Below are 11,590 nucleotides of genomic sequence, written 5' to 3'. Positions count from 1 at the left end.
GATAATCACATTTATTTATTCATCTGAATAATATCCATATTTTTTGTTTTGTGTATTTATGTTGTTTTGTGTATTTGTTATTTTGTGTATATGTTGTTTTGTGTATTTATTTTGTGTATTTGTTGTTTTGTGTATATGTTGTTTTGTGTATATATATGTGTTGTTTTGTGTATTTGTTATTTTGTGTATATATGTTGTTTTGTGTATTTGTTATTTTGTGTATATGTGTTGTTTTGTGTATTTGTTATTTTGTGTATATGTGTTGTTTTGTGTATATATATGTTATTTTGTGTATATGTTGTTTTGTGTATTTGTTATTTTGTGTATATGTGTTGTTTTGTGTATATATACTGTATGTTGTGGTTTCTTATGTATGGATTTGTTTTCTGTGTTTTTGTCATTTCATGTACTTTTGTCATTTTGTGTTTTTTTTTGGGTGAGATTTTTTCGTCATATTTATTTTCCCTAAATCACCAACAAAGAAGAGACGACACGTCTGCTTGATAACATAATGAGTCCTTTAATAAGTCTGAATCATACATGATGTGGTTTATTCATTCACTCATTGTTCTGTCATAGGAACACAAGTGTAACATGTGTAGAACCTGGACTACCACACTGGATTAATTCATCCTGGACTTTCTCAATCCCAGAATTAATCCAGGAAGTTTACGCGATGAGAGGGAATCCATCTTTGTAGTACAGGACCTTAGTGATGAGGGTCACACTGAGCCACAACCCAAACACATACAAAACTAACACAAAGCCTGTTTGCTCAACACACACACACACACACGCACACAAGACAGAAAACATTTCCTCAGACTCTTTGTGCAAAAACAAGGGCATCGACTCCATAAAGTGCATTTTCTTCTTCAAAATCTGTTTTCTCTACGAGAGGAATGTCAGAATATTGGAAAGAAAGAAAGTTTGTCTCCCTCTGGAGGATAAAAGAGGTAGTGTGCATTATTCCACACTAACTAGAAGCTTTGAATGTGATTGTAATCACATTATAATCAAGCAATTCATCACGTTTAATCAAGTCTAAATTTAAAAAATAGCATTAGCATTTTAGCTTCCTAGCCGTGGACAGTTTGGTTTCAGGTTGTCATAGTAACAAACTTACTTACTGCACACAAACATTAGACCAAAGCTCTAAGAAACACATTGAGGATCGTTTCTTCCACATCAGAGACATAAAACACAAATTAATCCCCCAATTATTTAAAAAGATAAAAAGAAAAAAGAATCACGTTGATCTTTGTGGTTTTTTCTCACAATGAAAAAGCTGCAGGTCACAGAAGATTAAATAATGTCTCAAAATATCTCAAAATGTCCCAAATGTCGTATTTAAATGACTTTACTGCCGTTAAAATGTTAGCAAACATGCTAAATATGGTTCATTAATGTTACATTTTACACTGTATGCTTCAGATGATTTACCAAAAATAAATAAATAACACAGTTACGCTGAGATTACGTCGCTATAGCTACGTTAGCTACTCGGTTCACAGGAAAAATCTTCTTTTTTATTGTATTTATTCCTCAATTTGTGTGTTTTTGTTATTTTGTGTGATTCTGGAGTCTTTTTGTGCAAATTTTCTTTTCTTTTAGTGTCTTTTTGAAGGAAACGTTTTGGTATATTTTGGTCGGTTTTGTTGCATTTTTCTGTTGTTTTGTGCGTTTTGGTTGTTGTTTTCTGTGTTTTTGGAGTCATTTTATGTATTGTTGTTGTTGTTTTGTGTGTTGAAAATGTGTGATTTGGTCCCAAAAAATTAACCAGAGAACGACCCTCACGTTTTACATGAAATCTCATGCATGTCATGTGATTAGAGAAGCTTCTACTGTGACGTGTCACCAGATAAACTGATCACCAGCTGAGTTAATACACCATCAGATAAAGCTGTCTTTGTATCGCAACACATTAAAACATACTTCAGATCACAGGATGACACGGTCACTAGTCCATACGTTACACCGCTGGTTCCAAACCCCTTTTTTGGATCGTGACCCCGTTTTCATTAGCACAAAGTTCTGACCATTAGTGATAAAATGCTCCAGCTCAGATATTTCTATACTGTATATTATTTATTTATTTTACTCTTTATATTGTATTTTATTTATTTATTTTACTCTTTATACTGATTCATATTTGAAAAAGTAAAAGTACAGAAAATAGTTGTTTAAGATTTTAATTTGAAAAACAATAATAATGGAAATATTTTTAAAATATTAATTTTAATCGGTAATAACTTTTTTTAATAATTACTAAACATTTCAGGTGAAAACCCCTGGATTACACGTATAATTGGACACATTTTTGTCCATTTTTCTTAAAATTTTCCAGACTTCGCAAGTTTTCCGTTTAAAAAAAAAGTGTGTAAATATGTGATATTGTTCTAAAACGTGACAATGGAGAGTAATTTTAAATAAACAAAAAGAGAGAGAGAGAGAGAGAGAGAGAGAGAGAGAGAGAGAAAAGATGGATTTTCTGTGTGAAACATGATTTCGTTTGTTTTCATAAAAAGGAGATCGCAGTTTACAAAGCTCGGTAACTAAGGGCAACGAGGGAAAGTCCATGTGGTGAGAGACGACTTTAGTCTGAGTGAAACACCTTCACGGTCTCCAACGTGTCCATGAACGCTGACGCGTTAGAAATCACTGAGGATGCTGATGTCAGCGAATTCCTGCCGGTATCTGAACGAGTAGAAAGACAACAGGAAGGACCATTTAAGGCTGAGGAAACTCCACACACACGACAGGTAGAGGCTCCTGGGGTCCGTCAGCGCTGAGAGAGAGAGAGAGAGAATTTATCACAGGTGTCAAACTTAAGGCCCGTGGGCCAAATCAGGCCCTTTAGATCAGAGGTCGGCAAATATTATCACAGCAGGGCCACAAAAATGTGTTTGTTTGATCAGAGGGTCACATGATCAACATTCAGGGCGACCGTGGCTCAGGTGGTAGTGGGTCGTCTTCTGATCGAGAGGTTGGGGGTTCGATCCCAGTACCTGACTATGTGTCGAAGTGTCCTTGGGCAAGACACTGAACCCTAAGTTGCTCCCAGTGGTCGACTAGCGCCTTGCATGTCAGTCCTGTCCCACTGGTGTGTGAATGTGAGAGTGATTGGGTGAATGAGCTGATATGTAAAGCGCTTTGAGACTGTTTCAGTGGTGATAAAGCTCTATATAAAATCAAGTCCATTTACCATTCATGTTAGCATTTAGAATAATGAGTGATCTGAGCATTAATACAGGAAACAACAAAGTTTTTATTCTCATTTTGTGTGTTTTTCTCTTATTCTGTGGATGTTTGTTGTTGTCTTGCTCGTTGAGGCATTTTGTGTATTTGTCCTGTAAAATATATGTTTTTTGCAGTCATATTGTGTATTTGTGTTGTTGCTATATGTTTTTTTTGGAGTGAATTTTGTGTATTTCTGTTGTTGTCTTTTTGTTAAAATTTGTTTTTCTGTAATTTTCTATATTTTGTGTATTATTGTTGTTGTTTTTTTTGTCGTATTTCCTGTGTTTTTCTCTTGTCTTTTACTGTATTTATGATGTAATTCTTTGTGTTTTTTAATGTCTTCTTGCTTTTGTTTTGTGTATTTTTCTATCATTTTGTACAATTACTTCGGGGGCTGCATAAAATCAGATCGAGGGCCGAATGTGGCCCCCAAACCGCCAGTTGCCCATGTCTGCTTTAGATCATCAAATTCAGCACGCAGGATAAAGTTAAAAAGACAAAAAAAAAAAACAAATAATTGTCCAAATTACCAAATAAATCAGTTGTAGATATCTCAAATATCTAAATACACAAAAGCAATGAAATTCCACAATATCGCATTTTTTCCCACACTCTTATCACAGTTCAAAGAACTCAATTTTCCTGAAATTATTTCACATTATTGGTCACAAAAATCAATGAAATTTTAAAGAGACATCTGTCACTTATTGCTTGGATATTGTTGACGCCTTAAAGGGCGTAATTATTGTCCCTTTAGGGAACGTGTCCAACTCAAGGCCCGGGGGCCAAATCCGGCCCTTTAGAGCATCCAATTCAGCCTGTGGTAGAAAGTAAAAATGACAGAGAAAATATGAATCATTGTGTAAATTACCAAAAAATACAGTTGTAATTATTGTTGTTGAAATAATTTTTCAAAAATTTCCAAAATCCTGCAATTTTTCTCAAATTAATCCATAAAATCTCCCCAAATTAAATACAATTTGGTCCAAAATCTAAGGACATTTAAAGGGCCCGTGTTAAGCTAAATTAACTGTGCTTTAAACATGATAAAGTGTTATTATGACTTCATACACATGATCAAAGTGTTTTTTTATTGATTCCATCAATCATTAGTCAGAGGGTGATTTGCTCCTTTCGTACTACAGGGTGAACACAAACACCTCGCTACAATTTGATGAGGAATTTGACGTGGCACTGAGCTGGAGAAGCCACGCCTCCAGGAAGCTCTCTGCCATGATTGACATCTAAACAGACACGCCCACTAAGGTGAGCATTTCAGCGTCCTTCACACAGTGCTATGTATGTATTTTCTACAGTCTATGTATGTACCGGTGAACGCCCCGCCCCCACGCTCTGTCTCATGTTTATAAAGCAGCATGAGCTCAGCTACGGAGTGGGTGGGAGGAGGGCGGGCCGTCCTCTGGCCCTACGTCACCGTGTGGGGAGGAGGAAGTCAGTGGCCCGTCTATAGACACGCCCACTTATGAATATGCATAAGTAGGACGTTAATCAGCCTGTTTGTGTAGAGTTGGTCAGAAAGTGACTTTTCAGAGGATAAAACTCTGGAAAACAGGCGAGTTTGGGAAAATAAACCTCAAATATTATGTTTTTTTGGTTCTTAGAACAAATGGAGATGATGGTGAAAAATAGCATGATATGGAACTTTAAGGATCTGTCACTTCTTGCTGAGATATTGTTGAATGATTGTTAAAATCTGCAGCCATTTATGATCAAACTGGTCCATATTTGGCCCCTAAATGAGTTTTTAACACCCCTGCTTTATAAGGACACAGGAGGATGAGTGTGTGAGGAAGACTTACTCTGTTTCTGAGTGATGGCCAGAGTGAGGAAGGTGATGAAGGCGGTCACAGCCACGCCTGAGAAGAACACGCCCACCGCCATGAAGAACTTCAGACCTTTGAGCCACGTACGCCAGTAGTCCTGGAGGTACATGATGTGGGTCACCAGAGTCCAGAAGGCCAGCACACCTGACGACACACACACATTAACACACACACAGTTTAGGCATAAACCAATGCTAATTAACCCCGTGATCTAGTGAGTCCCATGACTCTCATTGGCTGACCACGAGAAGGGCCGAGCACCACAGTTTTAAAGCAGAAACAGGTCTTTGTTGTCTCTCCAGTGTGTGAGAGTATTTATTACTTATACCAAACATGATCAACTCTATAACTATAAATGTGAGCAGTAAATAATGCTGGAACATGCAGAAATAATGTTTTAGAGGGTTAGATATCTACTGTAAATATGTTATGGACCCACCCTACTGTATTTAACAACCACCAATCTTTGAAAATATCACATGAATTCCCATGTAGCGTTTTTAACTTTGAAGATTGAAGACATTTTGCAAACGATTTTAGTTTTTTTTTTTTTTTTTTTTGTATTATTACATAAATTTCATTAGATGCTAATATTTGTGTTTGGATAATATGATTATTTAAAGTTTGTGATTAATTCCAATAAATAATTACCATAAAAAGTTTATATTTTGGAATATTTCCCAAAACTACCAAGCTTCAGTTCCCATGAAATTTTTAAATTGGGTTTCTCAAACCCCCACAGTCACATGACAATCAAGGATCTCAGATTTGGTGTTGTTGTTTATTTTGACCAAGATATGCAACATTTTATAGCTAGCTAGAAAACTTTACTCGTTAATAATTTGCGCATATTTTGACTGAACAAAATTCTTTCCTCAACTTCGGATGAGGTCCAGCTGAAGACTTTACGTGCCACGTTTCATGCTGATTGGACAAAACCTCAAGGAGGACCTGGAAATTTTTTCCGCGATTCTGCTTCAATAAAACTCAAAAAGGAAATGGGCGTGGCCTAGCTCAGCTGATTCAGTGCTATCCAGGGAATTTGTGGATATGACATTTTTGAATATGCAACATACGGTGTGGGAGTTAAAGGCCAAAACGCGCTGACCCTGGTTATAGCGCCATCTGCTGGCGGAAATATGTGAGTTTCAAACTCCGTTAAGGTATTGATACCCTGAAGCCACACACAGAATTAACTTATCCTATTTTAAACAGTTTCTGAGAAAAGCTGTCCACTTTAACTAGGGATGTAACGATTAATCTTAAGGCAGTTAAAAATCAATTAATAGGTATCACGGTTCACACTATTCTGCAGTTTTGCATTGTTTACTATAGAACCAGAATTTAAATTAATAGGCTTCTTCTTCATTTGTATTATTCTTTTATTTATTTCATTCAAGATTAATTTTTAGTTAAATTGCATTGTTTTGAATAGTTTATCAAGGGATTCTTTTGACAATGAAAAATAAAAGGAAAAAAGTATAGTTTTTTGTAGGTTTTTTCCCAAAAAAAAGAAAGGAATATTTTTCAGTAATCATTTGTCTACAGTCCCATTTTGTAAAATAAATCGTGAGAGAATCGTATCGTGAACCCAGTATCGTGAATCGAATCGTATCGGGAGTTAAGGGAATCGTTACATCCCTAACTTTAACCCTTCCACTTCGTGTTGGGAGATAATAAAATGTAGGCCATGACTGCTACTCTATGCATACGCAAACGCCCCTTATTGGCCAGTTCAGGTCATGTGATAGGTGCACCACGTGACCTAAAAGTTCCGTCAGTTTTATTTTAGCTATTATTTATTTTTAGCTACCCCGCTAACCCTTCTATTTAAATCCTAACCCTAAGTTTAACGTATCTATAGCCACTTTCTAAAATGTACACGACAACAACAAAAATTACATTAAAAAAAACTAAAACAAACATATAGACACAACAAAAACATATAGAATCACAATAACAGGTTTCAAATAACAACAAAAATAGACAATCTACGTAATTACAATCAAATATACAAGACAACAAAAATACACAAAAATGAAAACAAAAATATGTGAAATGACACTAAAAACATACAGAATCACAACAATGTATTTAAAAGAATTCCTGTGTTAGACTCTCTGACATTTATTGGTGAAGTTATTGTTAATTTAAAGCTAAAATATGAGATAAATGACGAGTATTTGGTTTAAAAACGCATACTTTGGTACACAGGTCAGATTTGGATTAAATATTCATGATGTTTGTTCTCTGAGGACTTTAGAAGATATAATTGTGTATTAAAGTATATATTTAAGTGTGTTTTTACCTGAAAGGCCTCCCATAGCCGCCGTCCATGGTTGTATGAAGGCCAGGTTCCAAACCAGTAAAGCTGAGAACCCGAAAACTGCTCCAACACTGGCATAGCCGATGTGAACATAAATCCTACTGAATCCCATTTTAAAAAACACACAAGACTAAAAAAAATGAGTGTTTATTCAATAAAAACCTGACAGTCTGTGCAGGCTAACGCTAAAGCTTTAGCTTACCGCCTCATTATGTAAGAATGTCCATAAAAACACCAGGCGAATCAATAACAATCCTTTTAACAAAGTAAAAACACCTTCTGTTGGTGTAAAAACAGTTAAATGTAATGTTAAAACGACAACTGCGGCAAATCCGCCGTAATTTATAAAACCAACGCAGATTATTTGAAGGTTTTCCTCCCAAAGAAAACAAGATGTTTATCACGAATGCTGCACAAAGATCGTGTATCAGACAAGATGGCCACTTCAACCGTATTTCTAACCTTACGTTTTAAGTCAAAAACTCACATTTGGGCGAAGTTTTTCTTCCATCTTTAAAATCTCAAATTATATAAAACTACAAACAACCAAAAATGTATTACAAAACCCCAAAATAACTCAAGTTTGAGCGTTAAATTGTGTTATTGAAGCGGTCATCTTCCTATTTAGAACATCTTTGGAAAAACAACCACACTCCAGTCGACACAGCGCCCCTAGTGGAAAAAATAGCAAACTGCAAGAAACACATTAAAAAGAAAATAAAAGAACCCCCAAAATGACAAGAAATACATACAAAATTAAAATTAAAAATGCACAAGACGACTCCAAAAACACAAACAAGATTATATAAAAATACACAAAAGCACAAAGTGCAACATTTTTTCAATTGTTAAAATCTAAAATCATATAAAACTACAAAATCGAGCAAAAATCCATTATACAATTTCAGAATAACTCAAGTTTGAGCGTCAAATTCTGTTATTGAGGAAGCCATCATTCTATTTTGAATTTTGAATTTTTGAATATTCTGAAAATGTAATTTATTTGTAGGTTTATGTAATTAAAAACAGATTTATTTGAGAATTTTGTTTATAACTATTTTTAATAACTGTATTAAAACATCTACAAAGTAACTCCAAAAATGCACAAAATCACTACAGAAGTAAAAAAAAAAATACACAAAAGGACAACAAAGATCTGCATTATTATAATAAAATAGACAAGGTGACAATAAAAATACACAATAATGACTGAAAAACACATAATGTGTGAAATGACGCCAAAAACATACAAAACCACAAAAAAATATTTAGAAGAACAACAAAAACTGACAAAATAACATCAAAAATACATAAAATGACGTCCAAAATACAAATCAGTAAGACAGTGACAGAAAATATCAAAAATGGCAACAAAAATATCACAAAAGAACAACAAAAATGGACACAATTACAAAAAAATATACAAGAACAATAAAACGAGACAAAAATGACCAAAAACACAAAAGGACAGTGAAAAATACCCAAAAAGATCACAAAAATGTGAGAAATCACACCAAAAACATACAGAGACACAATAAAATGTTTAAAATGAACAAAATAGACAAAATGACATCAAAAATACATGAAATGACTCCAAAAAAAAAAACACAGCAAAAATATATAGAAGGCAAGATGTGTGTTAATGCTCAGATTGGTCATTCATCTAAACATGAATATTAATAATGTGGCCCTTTGGTCACATATTTCTGGCCCCTGTTGTGAGAATAAACGCTGACTGCTCATAAACATTCATGTTTGAGTAGCTGATTATCTCTGTGTTTACAGTGTGGAGGGTATTTTCATTTATTCCCTGGGTTTGTTGTGTTAAACCTGAACAGAAAGACTGTGTACTCTTTTTAGTCATGAGATTAAGATGAGATATTCATCAGCAACAAACACTCAACAGTTACACACACACACACACAAAGGACGTATTGAGTGTAAAACATTAGCTGTGACTCTACAGTAGAGACATAAAGTGATGATTTATCTCCCACAGGAAGGTTTTTCTGCATTGAACGTGCAGATAATTAGACAAACATATTTTATGGGTTAATAATGAAGCTTCACACACACAGAGTCTGTAGAGCTATTAATGTGGTGTATAGTGTGTGTGTGTGTGCTGTGTGTGCCCTGCAGCACTGGCTTCATGACCAATGGTAGAGATACAGGAAACTGAGTCCAGAAATCACTCCCCATAACTCCCAGGAATCATCTCGGGACACATGAGAGAGGCAGAGGCTGGGATTGAGAAGCAGAACCACGGACACTGACAGGAGGTAATATATACATATAGATATTATCATTATAGGATGGAAACATTTGGGCATTTGGTGGGAAAATATATAAAATTAAAATCGTTAACTCACTTTTCTTTCAATATTTTGCACAAAAAAGTTAAATCTGGCATGTTGTAATCAAAAAAACAACAGAAAACAGGCTAATATTGTTCAAAATGATGTAATCAGGCTATTTTTATTCTATGGCATAGATGGGAAACTATCACAGCAAGGGCCACATGATCAACATTTATGTCAGCATGTAGAATAATATCCAATCAGAGCATTAACACGGGGGTAAAAGGGGATTGGTCATTTTTTGTCTTTTTGGTTTTGATGGTTTCTCAGTTTATTTGTTTTTGTTTTAATTTTGTGTATTTTTCTGTCATTTTCTACATTTTTGTTGTCAATTTGTGCTTTTTTGGGGTCACTTTCTGTCTTTTTGTCATCATTTTTTGTAATTTTGTTGACAGTTTGTGTGTCTCTAGGGGTAATCTGTAACGTGTTGTTGTTTTGTGTGTTTTTTGTCGTCATTTTGTTTGTTTAAGAGGTTGTTGTGTCTTTCTTTGTTGTCATTTTATGTTTTACTAGTCGTTTTGTGTATTTTGGGAAGTTTTTGTTTACTTTGTGGATTTTGCTGCCAATTTGTGTGTTTTTGGGAGTAATTTTATGTATTATGTTGCTTTGGAGGACACAAATAATTTGACTGAGGGCCACATGTGACCCTGGGGGGTAGCCAGGTGCCTTTGTCTGTTCTAAGAAGTCAAAATAAGTGTTGAGTTATTCTGTTTAGACCAAAAGGTCAAACCAATAGAAGTGTCTCTGGACACGGGAAAGGAAGTGTGTGTGTGTGTGTGTGTGTGTGTGTGTGTGTGTGTGCGTGTGTTGGCCAATTACATTCCATGGGCGTAGTAGATGTGTTGCAGGAAATCCCACTCCCATTCCTGAAGGACCCAAATAGAAACAGATAAATACAGAAAAAGACACACAAAAAAGACTTTAATAATAGCAGAAAATATGCACAATGAAAAAATACACAAAAGGACAGCAAAAATCTGCATAATTACAATAAAATATACAAGACGACAACAAAAATGCACAAAAATTACTCCAAAAACACACAAAAGGACAACAAAAATGTGTGAAATGACATCAAAAACATACAGAATCACAATAAAATGTTTAAAAGAACAACAAAAATGACGTCAAAATACATAAAATGAGAACAAATGACAGAAACTATCCTAAAAGACAACAGAAAATACACCAAACGTCTCCAAAAACACAAAATGACAACACAAATATACATAAATGTGTACCTCATAGTCATAAATACATTTGATTTTTTATTTTTATTTTCCCAGTGTTTTGTGGCTTCCAGCAGGGGGCAGCATTTATTTTCCTAACAGCAAACGGAGTTTTCAACAAAAAAAACATATTATTAATGAGGATTTTCCTCCTAAAGTCATTTGAAGCTTCTTATTAAAGCCACGCCCACTTCGATCCCATTATTATGGGATGGACTTTACAGATTTGTGATGTTTTCCTGTTAAAAAATGTGATTTATTCTTGGAGCCACTACTTCCTGGTCATGGGTGCAACTTCCTGTGTGATAAACAGATTTCATGACATCAAAATACAGAAATAAAATATGATTGTAAGTTGCTGAAAAATGTATTATGGGGCACGAATTTGATTGTAAACAAATAGCTAGCATGCTAGTTTTGGATTGGCTAGCTTAGCCTTTATCATTGAAAAGCCCATGTTTTCTATATAGTCCAACAACAACGTCATCATCAACAACTTATAACTTTAAATTGTTTAATAAAACATAAATTAGACCAGACAAGCTCTAATTTTGCTTGGCGTTCAAAACAAAAACACAAAATCGCTCCAAATAC

The 11,590-nt window shown here is 34.7% G+C and overlaps 1 protein-coding gene across 3 annotated transcripts; it reads right to left on the bottom strand.

Annotated features, from left to right (window-relative positions):
- Window positions 1-500: 500 nt before the first annotated feature.
- On the bottom strand, window positions 501-8,005 carry slc48a1a (solute carrier family 48 member 1a). 3 transcript variants are annotated; one of them, XM_028452475.1, is made up of 4 exons: window positions 7,613-8,005; window positions 7,393-7,511; window positions 5,061-5,228; window positions 501-2,788 (listed from the first exon to the last, which is right to left on the bottom strand). In XM_028452475.1, the coding sequence occupies exons 1-4, from the start codon at window positions 7,618-7,620 to the stop codon at window positions 2,652-2,654; spliced, it is 432 nt and encodes a 143-aa protein (XP_028308276.1). In that variant the 5' UTR covers window positions 7,621-8,005; the 3' UTR covers window positions 501-2,651. The 3 variants fall into 3 exon arrangements, with proteins under 3 accessions (XP_028308276.1, XP_028308277.1, XP_028308275.1); XM_028452476.1 differs by having other exon boundaries at window positions 7,393-7,508; window positions 7,613-8,002; XM_028452474.1 differs by having other exon boundaries at window positions 7,393-7,995.
- Window positions 8,006-11,590: the final 3,585 nt, after the last annotated feature.

Source organism: Gouania willdenowi, chromosome 7 (assembly GCF_900634775.1).
Source record: "Gouania willdenowi chromosome 7, fGouWil2.1, whole genome shotgun sequence".
Lineage (NCBI taxonomy): Eukaryota > Metazoa > Chordata > Actinopteri > Blenniiformes > Gobiesocidae > Gouania > Gouania willdenowi.
The sequence above is the reverse complement of the archived record's forward strand: the minus strand, read 5'-3'. Positions and strand labels throughout refer to the sequence as shown.